We start from the raw sequence: 13,324 nt of genomic DNA, 5'->3' as shown, positions 1-13,324 counted from the left end.
GGTAGGGGTGAGGGTAAGGTAAAAAAATTGAAGTTAAAAACATATTTTGAAAATAAGCTTTAATTTTATTTTATTTTTTATTTTTTTCTTTTTTTTTGGGGGGGGGGGGGTTGTTTTGAAGGGGGGGAAAAAAAAAATTGATTTTTTCAATAAAAAATATTGTAATTTGAAGTTGGAAGAGAGTTTTGGAAAATGTTTTCCTTAAGTTTTGAAGGGAAGTCATTTTCCTTAATTTTGAGGAAAATGAGTTGATTTGGAAAACATTTAACCCAACCAAACATGAAAAAATTGAAAAAACATTTTCCAGAAAATATTTTTCATACCAAACACACCTAAATTCTAATAGAGTTACATGGTGTTTCAGAATGAAGTTGAATTAGTGGGTCATGAGATTTATTTCCTCATTTTTGTCAAAAACATTTACTGCATGCAACTATATGAAATGATATATACCTGAAGACAGTGATAAGGAATCTTTTTATCATATTATATAAAAAAAACAAATGTTGTAGTTGTACATATGATAAGATTCACATAATTAGAAACCCTGTTACCTGCCACAATAATTATGCAAATTACTGTTTTCTTGTTTAAAATATATTTTACATGTGAATTTAGAAGATCCACTTTCAACCTTTTCACGTATCCCCATTTATTTTTTTCACACATAAGACAAAATAACTTTTTTACCCAATTTACCTAACAGGAGAAAGGTAAACAACAAAATCATAAATTAAGTTTACACAAAATATTCAATAATTTTACACAAAATATTGAAATCCAACGTTGCTAACGGCAGAACGTTACAGTTCAAATGACAAAAAAAGGGACTTTTTTCACTGATTTATGTAATTGCGAATTCAATAATAATTTTGGATAAAATCTTTGTTTGAGACTCGACTAATTTGAATTTATATTAGAAAATTTTATTTTTGGAGGTAAAGTGTTTCTTATCAAAAGTGACTACATAATTTAAACTTAAACTTAAAATTTCTGTTTAAAAATAAAAAAAAATATTTATCACTCCAGTAAAACTTTTCATGATATACATGAATGCTTATGCTTAGTAACGATTATTGAGATGTATAAAATAATATAGGAATAACCAACTGTATCACTTGAAATGGAATCTTTTAATTTCAACAGTAAATAAATTTTTTTATAGGTAAACTTATATGATAAAGTATTAAGTGATTATTGGTGGATGTAACTATTATATGTATCGATAGGTAAATATTTAATACCGAATAACTTTATCCGATCATAAAAGGTTAGATAGATGAGAAGAATCACATAATATTTGAATTTTATATTTTATAATTCTCTACACATTTTATTGATGTACTACGTCATATTTTTGGGGGCTTTGATATCTAACAACCTTTCTTTCTTGTAATCTGATAGTGAAAAAATCTTTCAAAATGTCGGTATATAATATTTCATTTATTTTTATTTATTTGTTTTAGTTATTATTTTATTTCTAATTGTGTACCGTCAAAGAATATGTAGTTTTTAAATATGTAATCTTTATCATTCACATTGAACATTCATTAGTTTAACCACTTATAGTATTTTGTTTATAATTTCTAAATATGTAAATTTTATTATTCACATTGCACATTGATTAGTTCAACTCTCAAATCAAACCAAACAAACTGAGGGAGTATACTAAGTTACTAGATAAATACAACATCTTCTCATGTATGTTTCCACTTCCAAAAGGCCACAACTTTGACCATTTTTTCCTATACTAAGATGATAATTATCTCCTTTGTATTAACTTTCAAATTTCAACCATAAACACACACTAAAAAAACCCTAGTGTTACTACACCAAAATTTCTCTCCTTGCTTCTTCCATGAATATTTCTCTCAATAAAAAAGAAAAAGTTCCAATTCCCACCATGCCTAGTTTGGATGAGAAATGTTGCTATAATAACCCTTTAGGTTGTTTCTTTTGCATAATGAAGGAAACAAATTCATTAATTAGAAGCAATGGAATCAAGAACTACTTTAAAAAAATGCATTTGATTGATGAAGATCAAGAACTTGTGCTAGTGTTAAGTGGCCTTTGGACCATGGCAATGTCTCAACCAAATGACAAAGAGCTTCCATCTTTAGGCATTTTTGAATGCATGGCAAGTTTAATCAACAAAGGTATAAATCAAAAATCTTGGCTTCAAAAAAATCAAAATATTTATATTCCTTATTATGCTTCTCATATTATTGGTTCTTATACAATGAACAATGTTGAGTTTGCTATTAAAGCATTGGATTGTGGTGTTTTAGTCCCATTATTGGATCTTTTAAGAGGAAAAATGACTTGGGTTGAACAAAGAGTGGCTATTAGAGCAATTGGTCACTTAGCAAGTTATGAAAAGACATTCAAAAGTGTAGCAATTTATGAAGAAGAAATTGTGAAATTAGCCATGAATTTGGCTTCAACATGTCTTGAAGTTGTGTACAAAGAGTTTGTTGGTGTGAAGGATTTGACTATGAGATTGAAATATCATTGTGATTTGTTGACTAGAGGAGTTGGAGGACTAGAAATGGAAAATAGTAAAGCTGAAGAATGGGCTAGTCAACTTCAATGTTGGAGTTTACATCTTTTAAATTGCTTTGCAATTAAGGAAAGGTGTTTAAATCTCATTTGTGAGCAAATTTTTTTGAAGGAGTTAAGTGAAATGTGGGGTGGATTGGCTAATGATTCTTCACCAGGAGGGGTTGGATTAATTAGAGTTTTGTGTTATAATAAAGATGGAAGAAGATGTATAGCTGAATCAAAGGATGTAATCAAGAATCTTTGTAATCTTGCAAGATCTTCAGATGATTGGCAATATATGGGAATAGATTGTCTACTTCTACTTCTTGCCGATTCAGGTACTGCTAAATTATGTGATCATCTCATCTAAAAATTTTAACCGTCAGCTTATCTAACAACTTAAGTAGTTAGAGAACATGTGATGTTAATAATTTGCTATTATATTATATCTCAACAGGTACAAGGTACAAAGTTCTTAAAGTGGCTTCCATGTGTCTTGTTGATTTAATTGAACTTAGGACTCTTGGAGGTAGATCAAATGTTGGTAATACAATCACAAGAACTCTTCTTGCAGATTTCAAACAAAGAAAGGTAATGATAATTACTTGATCGTATTATGTCTCAACACGCCCCCTAATGTATAAATTTGTGTTTTTTTTCACGGGTCAAATGAGTGAAAATATTTCTATCTTGTAGGTGGTGATGAGATTTGAACTCATGATCTTTTGCCTATTCTGATACCATTTTAAATTACCATGTCATTTAAAAATTTAAATAGCGAACACATGTAGTACGTTTAATTACATATTAATTATATTATGTCTCAACAGGTGAAAATCAAGAATATCGGTGTTCAACAAGTGCTTGAAGAAATATGGGGTTTGAAAGTAGATAGGAAGAAAAGGGAGCAAAATATGAGTGATGAGAAACTTGAAGAGAAAAGGGTAATGGTGAGTTTGATGAAACAAGAAGGGAACAATAGTTTTTGGTTAGGGAAAATTGAAGAAGCAATGATGAAATATAGTGAGGCTTTGGAGTTATGTCCATTAAGATTTAGAAAAGAAAGAATTGTGCTTTATAGCAATAGAGCACAATGTAAATTGTTATTAGGAGAGGCTAATGATGCAATTAGTGATACAACTAAAGCTTTATCACTTTCATCTCCAACTAATTCACATTCCAAAAGCCTTTGGAGAAGATCACAAGCATATGATATGAAAGGATTAGCTAAAGAGAGCTTGGTGGATTGTATTATGTTTGTTAATTGTTGCTTTAAAATGGATTATTCTTCATCATCATCATCATCATCAACAATGAAGAAAAATATGAGAATCCCTTATTATGCTGTTAGAATGATCAACAAACAAATGGAGTCAACTTGGTTATTTAAAAATGCTCAATTGAAGACTTTTGTTGATCTTAGTGAAAAAACAAATCAACCACATGATGTCATGAGAGCTACAAGAATTCTATTGCAAAAGAAGGGTTTCATTGAAGGTATGTTTCAAGATTTTGTGTTGTAGAAAGTATTATATATGTAAGTATACCATCAGAGTTTAACTTATATGCACTGACAATGTGTAACTTTCTTACAATATCCTTCTAAAGTAATCCGCAACGATATTTCAACTGTTGATATATAAGCCTAATTCTATAACCCTAGAAAATAAAGTAGATAACATGTTGTGATAGTTAAAATCACTTTATACTGTCAGTGTATATAAATTAAATTTTGTACCATCTTAAGCTAATTTAGTAGTCCAAATTAACTCTTTTTTTGGGAAGCTTTTCAAATTTATCATGTCTAAGTGACATTATTTTCTTATGTGTATGTGAACCCCTTACCCTATATATATTTTTTTCCAGGACTTTCCAGTATATCAGAAGAACCTCAGTTGATTGAAAAGGGTGAAATTAGTAGGAAAAATCTGGTAATTAAGGACAGGGAAAGACAGAAAAATGTATTCACTCAGTCAGTGTAGTGAAACTAGACATATTTAATTCCCTTGTTATATTAATCATAGGATTAAAAATTTTGCCCACTTCCAATATATATATCGAATATGATCATTTAAGAAATGTACTCCTTTCTTATTGTTTCTTTATTAATATATACAATTTTGGTCTTTATATTCATTCATCTAGCTACAAGAGAGATATCACCAAAAAAATTACGGTGGAGTAATAAGTACTAAGGTGGAGCCAAGGTAACGTAAGAGGGTTTCAAAAAATTACAATATATTTTGAACCCTTTTGGTAAAAATCAGCCAAGGTATTGAATTTTCTTAGTAATTTTGTCATGTGTGTACCTTTTTATATTTTGAACGCTCTTTGTAAATTTTTTTACTCTGGGACTAGTAAGTACCCATCATCCATTTTTAATCAGAGGTCACGAGTTCGAGCCTTAGATATATAATCGTCTTTGATGAAAAACGCTTTACACCTAACATGAGACGTCTCGATGTGAAACAGATATCAAAAAGAAAAATACTTGAAAGACTGCTGAGTGGACACGATAGAATTGGAATATAATGAAGTAATCAAATTTAGTTTGTGTACCAGAAACAATATATTTTGTTCTGAAGAAGTTGTGATGAGGAATGAGTGGGAAGGACCACATATCCACATTGTATTTATTTAGTATTAATTAATGGATTACTTGTGGAATTTCAGCTAATCAAAATGAATTAAGAGCAACTAATTAACTTTTCTTTTAGTGATATCCAAACAATTAATCCACTATTTTTGTTTGATCTTGTCTTTTAGTACATACTTGATTAATTCGTTATTAGCTGATTCACCACCTTCTGCCAATTGGGAGCATCCACTCTACAACAACCCAACAACAACATATTCGGTGATAATTCCGCAAGTAAAGTTTTTTAAGAAATGGTATTTTTACAAAAATAGAGAGATTGTTTTTTATAGACTCTCGACTCAAGTAAACATATCAGAAATCATGTAGGTAAAGCTAGTCATCTAATCTAAAAGGATTCATTTTATATATATAAAAGAATTTGAAATGATCAATAATTTTTTTATTTTTCTAGTAACTTTGCTTCGATTAACTTCTCTTTTGAGTCAAAGTTTATAAAAAATAATCTCTATATCTTATAAGATAGTGCAATAAGAGTAAAGTTTGTGTATATCTTATCTTTCTTAGATATCACTTATAAAATTAATTACGCGCCCCGCCCAAATTACAAACGACTTCAAAACCAACAAAAAGGCGGGCTGGGACACACGTACTATCATGACAATTACAATAGGAAGCAAGATTGTAAGGCGGGGTGAATCCGAAAGGTTGTATATAAGATTAGGAATACACATGTTTTATCCTTTTGGTTCCCAATCCCACTTATTAGTGTAAAAGATCTTTTAAAGTTGGATCATTGTGAGGACTGAGACATGTTGGTGGATAAAAACTGTTACATGCAGATTCATATAAAGAATTAATTACAAGGTTTTATTTGTCAAACTCACTATTGTCTCTTTTTTCTTTTCCATTTTTTCCGGGTGAAAACATATAAAAAAGACTAATTAAATAATTCCACTTTCAACTGTAAACCTAACTTGTTTTAATACTTAATTTCTTGAACTTTCACACATATATAAGGACTTCTGGAAGCTTATATATCTATAACTTATAAAAAATACAGTTCAGTGTACAAAATATCTCATGTTAGCAGAGTCGTCAGAAAGACCTAATTTCAAGAGATATGACATAGACAATCTATCCTAATGTAATATTAATGACTATTTCCACAACTCAAACCCGTACTATACCTATGTATATGTACATTTCGAAGCTTAGCTTTTTCAAATGGAATATGTTAAAATATGGTAGTGTCCCCCTTTTTTTACTTTCTTTCTGTCACCATGGAGTTTATCAATTATCTGGACGTTAAGTTAGGCAACTTTTAACCAAACTAATTTTAATTCTAAACAATTTGAGGTGGGCTGTATGAATCTTTCACCTATCATATTACTTCATATAAACTTATCTCAAGCAAATTTTATGCAAAATAAAATACTAAAAAATCATTATATATATAAATCTCTGAAAGACTAAACAACTCCTAAAAAATAGTAACATGACAAAATAAAAATGCTAACATGACTAACCAGTCCAGTTACCGAGAATCCCCGAGGGTCAATGGCGCACAGTTAAAAACTAAGTGGATAGTGACTCCTCGTCCTATCCTTCTCTACTTAAATATCAGTATGTTGTTTGCAACAAAGTTCAAAACTCGAGATGTGCCTATCCCATACATCATGCATTGTACTCTTAAGCAAAAGCAGTACAATTGCCGACTCTTAATCGAATAATCAATCACAAAAAGTGCAGTAACTGAATAACAAAGCACAAAAAAACAGGATTTTGATTTTAAGTCTTGAGTTCAGCCTTTCAGTTAAGGTGGATTCCTTTCCTGCCTTATTCAGTTACTCAATGAAAATATTACCATTCGTCGTCTGAGCAAAGTTCAACTATTTCTAGAGCTCAGCACAACGTTTTCTAGTTAAGTAATTCATATAACTGTTGAGAAATGAAAGAGAACCAGATATCATGGCCAAAATCAATGCGGCATTCTGTGCTGGCCTTGAGCAATGACTGGTGATCGTATAAACGTGTTTGCTTAAATGGTTGTTCAACACCTTATATATGCATCCATCATCATAATGATCTTAGCTCCAATGCCCTTAATCCTCTTCATCTACTGGAGTATACCACGATGGTATGTGCTCTGAATTGCTCAGTCTGTAGTTCAGTAGAACCTCTTCATCACAAATTGCTCTAGTAGCCACAAGAACAAGTGTCTTCAGAACGGGGACTTTTGATTCATTGTTGTTGGACTTCCACGTTTTCAACCTAAAGCTGCCAAATTTACTCGTGTCTGTTTCTTCATCGTTTCCAAATGGAACATTAGGTATATAGGGTCTCATGTCCTTCTCAAGGAGGGGAAAATCATAAGGGTATATCATTACATTCGGGACCATGCCTTTGGCTGGGTGGTTGGCGAAATGAGCAAAGGCTAGAGGGTTTCTCCTTTCCAACATTTCAAGGTTGCCTCCAACGTGTGTTCCATCTAGGTCAGAACCTTTCTCATCAGCTTGCATAGTGTGCTTAGGTTCAGGAGAACTGGTCCAATCCCATAATTCACGAGATTCACCACCAGCACCCCATGGTTGTGCATTGATCATAGTTCCATCATACCGTGTGATCAGATGTGAATTTTGGGGATCAACTCTAGGGTACCCAAGAATGTAGCGGTAATATGCTGGAGGGTAGAGTACTCCAGGATAGAATGCTATGACAGAACCAATATTGGCTTCACCTTGTAAGAATAAACCCTTTCCGGCATCCTCATGGGGAATTTGAGATGGTTTTACCTCGAGAGTGTAGCCCATAAGATCCTTTAACTTCTGTGAAACCTCTGTGCGGTGCAATGTCTTGGTTTCAGGTACAGCTGTGCTGAAATTTTTATCAGTAATTAAAAACCAGGGTGATGCAGCTATGAAGCCACTGCAAAGAACAGATGAAATACAAAATATGCAAAACCAACCACCAAAGAGCCTCATGATCTGTGATTTTATGTTATTGCCTATGCTGCAACAGATTAAATATTTACACAACTAGAACTGCCCATCAACTTCATTATAGATATCATGTTTTATACTGAATGAACTGAAGGAAATATAATAGTGACAATTCACCCCTCCCAATGAAGAAGTTGAAGTAACATTCCAATTGGAATAACTACACTCCGTTCCTTTAGCAGTTTACCTCCAGACTCAGTAATCGTATTTTTAGTGTCTTAAGCTTAGAGTTGGATTTGATCTACTTAATCCATGTGCAGATGTGCTTTAAGATGAGGTACACACCCCCCCCCCACTATCACCACCACCACCCACCCCATCCCCACCTTGTCTTTGTGTAAAGAAGTGCAAATCCATCTTACCAATCAAAAGATTCTAGGAACTTCATCAATTTCTACATAAATTCAGTAATACTAGACTTCAGAAATTTCAAGGGATACAGTAATTACCGGCTACAAGAGGCAGGAATAACTACTTCCATTGTCTACCTGTATAACGAAAACATTTTCAACACTGGTTGAAGGCTTACTGTGCTTAATATAAAAATGAAGTAGTGGTCTTAACGATAATACTAGATATATACCGGAGAGATACAGCCAAATAATTGTAAGGACAGCATGACGCAAGGTAAAGCAATGTCATGGCAGAGCAGAAGCAGGAAATCAAATGGTTACCAACAATGAAGTAGGGTGCAAGTCAAAATTCAAAACAAAGTTTTCACAATATAACAACTAAGAAGTCCTTCTCAGAAAAAAATACAACAACAACTAAGAAGTACATGGAAAATTTAGCTTAAGATGCAGCTGATTCTTACCAATGCGGTCTTGTGCTAGAGAATTCCCACCAACAGCAAGACCAAGGCCACTACTACGAGGAGGAGAATGTGGTGTTGCTGGTGATGTGGCCTGATTGTCTTTGACCTTTTGATCCAGGAGTAATATCTCATCCATATAGCTGCAAAAGTTTGTAACCTGAGAATGCACATTCTCATGAACTTGCTTCTGTTGATCGTCTAAGGAGGCTTTGTTAGCCATATCAATAATCTCCTCTGCATCAGCTTCTTCGGCATTCCTTCCTAAACGGTTGTAACTGAAAGTAAAGTTTATCAGGGCAACATTAAACTACAGTGGTGCATCTATTCAAAAAGATAACACGTAATTTCGCCACCAAAGCCGCAATTTTTAAGGCATAAAAATATTAGTTACTTCTACTATTTATCAAACTGAGCGCCTCGGTTCAGGGTAAAGGAATTTCAAAATGAGTCCCTCTGTTGGTTCAATTCCCCACTAAAGCATATTTCTGTACTTTCGTTTCATACTATTTTGATATGTTTTACTTGATAGACCCTATACCCACCACCCTCCCCAGACCCCACTTGTGGGATTATACTGGGTATGGTGTTTTGTTGTTGTTGTTCTACTATTTATCAACGAGGGCAAGAAAATAAAGAAACTATCTCTCTCAATGCTACCACAGTTCCCGCCGAAGCAGTACGCCTCTAAAGAAGAAACTGAAAGAAAAATGTGGAATAAGGACTGTTACCACGGTCCCCAAGCAAATCCCTAGTTATGAAAAATAACTTAATGCAATCAGAAGGATATGTTGCAACTTCAGCCCACTGAGAACATGACGCTTGACAAGAGGGTGTGGAGATCGAGGATTAAGGTAGAAGGTTAGTTAGAAGTCATTCCCTTTTCCCAGAGTTTTATTCGTTTGTTTCCCATATTTTTAGATTTCTATAACTACTTGTTATTTCGCCTCGATATGGTGATAATCTTATTGTTCTTTTCTTTCTGTTTATTGCTATTGCCTCTTTATGACTGTCTGTTCAGCTGATGCTCTTTCGGAAACCTCTCTACCTTCTCAAAGGTAGGGGTAAGGTGTGTGTACACTCTACCCTCCTCAGACCCCACATGTGGGATAACACTAAATTTGTTGTTGTTGTTTTAACTTAAAAAGCAAACAGAAATTCACAAATATCAAACAAGTTCTTCATTCCCCCTTTGATAAAGACACAAAAAGTTCTTTCTAGATCTATCAGCAATGAAGAAACCGAATTTCACACTACATTATACTTCAATTGTTCTTACTATAATTGAAGCAAACTGAGAAAATGTTGAATAAAACAATATAATTACAATGACAATATAAAACAGCTAGCCATAAAATTAATTTCAATTTGTACATCACCTCTTACCTTGTGTAAAGGAATAGTAGATTTATGTCAGCTTCGAACTGAAGAAGCCTCGATTCTCTAGCAAAAGTGGGGCTTTTAGCAAGAATTTTCACTCCCTGCAAGTCGTGTGTCAATTCAAAAAATCAATTTTACATAATTAACAGTGTCAATTCAACAAACAAATGCAAACTCACATTACAAATGACTTCAAGATACTTAATGAAGAAAAAATTAGAACAAAATGTACAGTTTTATTCGTGAACAAGTTATCATGAAATTAATTATCCCTTTATCTCTCGTACCAAATGAACAGTTTAAAGGGTGCAAGGTGAAATAGAGAACCTCTTGAAATTTGTGGAAGAGGAAAGCCATGGCTCGATCGTTGCCTGCTGATCTTCTTGACTGCTGCTACACTAATTTCAAAGAGAAAATGGCAAAAATGGTCACTTTATGTTTATAGTAAGTTCAATGTAGTCCCTTAAATATATACACCGTACAGTTTTGGTCACTTATGTTTGTAGTAAGTTCAATGTAGTCCCTTAAAAATGGGCTTTTTATAAGGAAACTTTACTCCCAATTTGTAAATCTTTCTTCAATTGATTGGTAATTTGTTCGCCGGAAGCAATGGTGATGACAAACTTTACTGGAACCGGTATCGGTTTTGGTATGCATAGATTTTCAGTACTTTACTTCTTCTCTTTTAATAAGAACAAAAGCTTATTTTTTTTCCTCTCTCTTTTACTTGCTTTCATGTACTGATGCAAAAAAATTGAAATTGTGTTTAGGTGCTGGCATTGGTTGCGGATTCGGTGTAGGATGGGGTTTCGGAGGTTTGATTCCTTCATTTTCAAGCTTTTTTGGGTTCTAAAATATCTTTTTAGGTCTGTTTTATTGTTTTTTTTTGCATAAAAAATAACATTTTTTCACTTTTTACTAACCAAAGGGTCTAGCTTGGAGCAGGAAAATGTGAATTGTATATTAGGAGTTTAGTGGGGTTGAGCAGATTATTTTTTTTGTATGTTGTATAGTGATTAGTGATATTACTGTTGTTCTTTGGGAATTCTTGTTCTGAATTTGGTTTAGTGACTTGTTATACTTATTAGTGAGACACTACTAATTTGCTTGTCCTAGTATCTTTTCAGTATCAGTTCAGAAGAAAAGTTTTCCATCTTTATTGAGTCTTCGATTACGTGCTTATGAATTGGGGTGACATGGTTTACAAGATTTGTCAGCCCTGAAATATGGTATTGCAGAAAGCATAGTACTTAATACGTATTCTTTAGCACCAGCTTGGTTGATTATGAACTAGATTGAAATGAACTATACATGAAAAAATATGATTAGTTTGTCATGTATCCAAGTGCGCAGTTTCTCTAGTGTTTACAGTGCTGAAGCATTTGGTAGAATTTCATACATGTAGAGTCCAGATGTCAGAAGACCGTGAACATATATTCAAGAAAATTATAGAACACTATTTCATAATGTAGAATGCGGTCATTGTTGCTGGAAATACATCAAAGATTTTTTTAGAATGTGGTCATTGTTTCTGGCATCTACATTTTATCCCAAAGTTGTTCAGCGACAGAACAGTGCAAAAAGAGGTGGCTGCTGTCTTTAGCCTCTTTTAAGAGGAATAAACTAAAAGGAAAGATCAGTACTTTTTGACATTTGCTTGGAAGGGAACATGTTAAAGCACCTATCCTCATGGAGAGGATTGTTTTATGATAGTAGCTATATTAAATGTGCATAGAGGAAGTTAGAAAATTTATAAATTTGCCTATTGAAGGCAGTGGTAGCTTAAGGAATAAGTGGACCTGAGAAGACTTTTGAAGCATGTTTTTGGTAAACTATGCCAACTTAGAAACTGCTACTCTTTCAGTTAAACTGATATTAAAGCAAGGAAAAAGGCATCTAGACAAGCCTCTGTGCTAAGCCTCCAAGACATGTGATCTCAAGTGTCCCTTGCAGTAGATGATCCCCACCCTCCCTTGCTTTCTATGGAACTTAAGTGCATGGACAGATGTAGCATCAATTATATGGAGTGTGTATCAGTTTGTCGGCCAAGATGTTCCTTATCTATTAATTAGCTCCCTGCAAATAGTAGATTTGGGAGGGAATCCTTTCCAGAGATACCAAAGTGTCGCTGTTGGTCCCGGGTTACAGCATGGAAGGCTAGTAGTTGGCATGATCTGAAGCAATTTGTAGGGGAAACCTTAGTTTTGCCATGTTGGCTGTGTTCTGGATTCTTAAACCTACCTTGGTTGATTTTTGATGAAGTATTCCTACCTTGGTTGTTGATGACTTCCTATAAATGGAGGAAATCTTTGAATGTTCTATACGTCTCTAGGCATCACTCATCAGTGTTATTAAAAGTCACCGCTTCATTTCTTAGAGTGAAGTAAGGGGTAACCGCTTCATGGGTGAAACCATGCGCTTCAAAGAAGTGTGCTTTCAAACAATGACCCGTAAAATGATCCAAAAGAAAGGGGATGTTCTTTGAAGCTCAACTTTAGGAGTTGGAAATGTTGGCACTATTGTATCCTGGATTCTGAAATTAGTTGTCAGTTGCAATTTGATTATTATAGTACTAAATTCAGGTACTTTTGGTCTTTTTTTTAAGTTTTCCATGAAATGTTTGCTTCACTTCTCGCTTTTTCCTTCAAGCCATATAAACCTTGTCAGTTGTTAGCCCTAAAACACTGCTATGCATGTTAGTTCTTCACTAGAATCTTTGTCTGATGAAAATCCTCCTTTAACATCTCTGTATTCACATTTCTCTGTTTATTTCCTTGTTCCCTTTGTCTGATTGTTGACATGGAAAATGTTAAAAGTATCATATACTACTATATTTATCTTATGAAATTGATTATCCTCATGTTTCTAAAGAAACAAAGGAGATATCCTTATGTTTTGCGTAGGTTAGCAAAGCCGTAGTGTTTATCTAAGGGTTGGGACATATCTCTGTCCAAACATCCGAGCACAACCCCCCCCCCCCCCCCCCCCCCTTCT

General features: G+C 33.6%; 3 protein-coding genes across 3 annotated transcripts in view; 2 read left to right on the top strand and 1 right to left on the bottom strand.

Annotated features, from left to right (window-relative positions):
• Positions 1-1,951: 1,951 nt before the first annotated feature.
• On the top strand, positions 1,952-4,523 carry LOC102582474 (uncharacterized). Its single transcript, XM_006362023.1, has 4 exons — positions 1,952-2,879; positions 2,999-3,132; positions 3,372-4,038; positions 4,408-4,523. Exons 1-4 carry the CDS (start codon positions 1,964-1,966, stop codon positions 4,521-4,523), a joined length of 1,833 nt encoding a protein of 610 aa, XP_006362085.1. The 5' UTR covers positions 1,952-1,963.
• A 2,260-nt stretch (positions 4,524-6,783) lies between these two features.
• LOC102606160 (uncharacterized) lies at positions 6,784-10,751 on the bottom strand. Its single transcript, XM_006362010.2, has 4 exons — positions 10,658-10,751; positions 10,337-10,431; positions 8,954-9,228; positions 6,784-8,009 (listed from the first exon to the last, which is right to left on the bottom strand). The coding sequence occupies exons 1-4, from the start codon at positions 10,685-10,687 to the stop codon at positions 7,243-7,245; spliced, it is 1,167 nt and encodes a 388-aa protein (XP_006362072.1). The 5' UTR covers positions 10,688-10,751; the 3' UTR covers positions 6,784-7,242.
• A 125-nt stretch (positions 10,752-10,876) lies between these two features.
• The window catches only part of LOC102605822 (keratin-associated protein 6-2), a 3,865-nt gene continuing 1,417 nt past the window's right edge, over positions 10,877-13,324 (top strand). Inside the window, exons 1-2 of the mRNA XM_006362009.2 lie at positions 10,877-10,979; positions 11,101-11,145. Of these exons, the coding sequence (XP_006362071.1) occupies positions 10,940-10,979; positions 11,101-11,145 (85 nt within the window). The 5' untranslated portion in view covers positions 10,877-10,939. The remainder of the gene's footprint in view (positions 10,980-11,100; positions 11,146-13,324) is intronic.

Source organism: Solanum tuberosum, unplaced genomic scaffold (assembly GCF_000226075.1).
Source record: "Solanum tuberosum cultivar DM 1-3 516 R44 unplaced genomic scaffold, SolTub_3.0 scf00381, whole genome shotgun sequence".
NCBI lineage: Eukaryota > Viridiplantae > Streptophyta > Magnoliopsida > Solanales > Solanaceae > Solanum > Solanum tuberosum.
This window is presented reverse-complemented; position numbering and strand designations above follow the sequence as displayed.

Bases quoted from the DNA above. Each gene is read 5' to 3' on its own strand.
- LOC102582474 (XM_006362023.1), top strand. From the start codon at position 1,964: ATGAAGGAAACAAATTCATTAATTAGAAGCAATGGAATCAAGAACTAC. The intron at 3,133-3,371 runs GTAATGATAATT...ATGTCTCAACAG, and splicing joins CAGATTTCAAACAAAGAAAG to GTGAAAATCAAGAATATCGG. The intron at 4,039-4,407 runs GTATGTTTCAAG...ATTTTTTTCCAG, and splicing joins AAAGAAGGGTTTCATTGAAG to GACTTTCCAGTATATCAGAA.
- LOC102606160 (XM_006362010.2), bottom strand. From the start codon at position 10,687: ATGGCTTTCCTCTTCCACAAATTTCAAGAG. The intron at 10,432-10,657 runs GTTCTCTATTTC...CACGACTTGCAG, and splicing joins TCTTCCACAAATTTCAAGAG to GGAGTGAAAATTCTTGCTAA. The intron at 9,229-10,336 runs GTAAGAGGTGAT...CTTTACTTTCAG, and splicing joins CTACTATTCCTTTACACAAG to TTACAACCGTTTAGGAAGGA.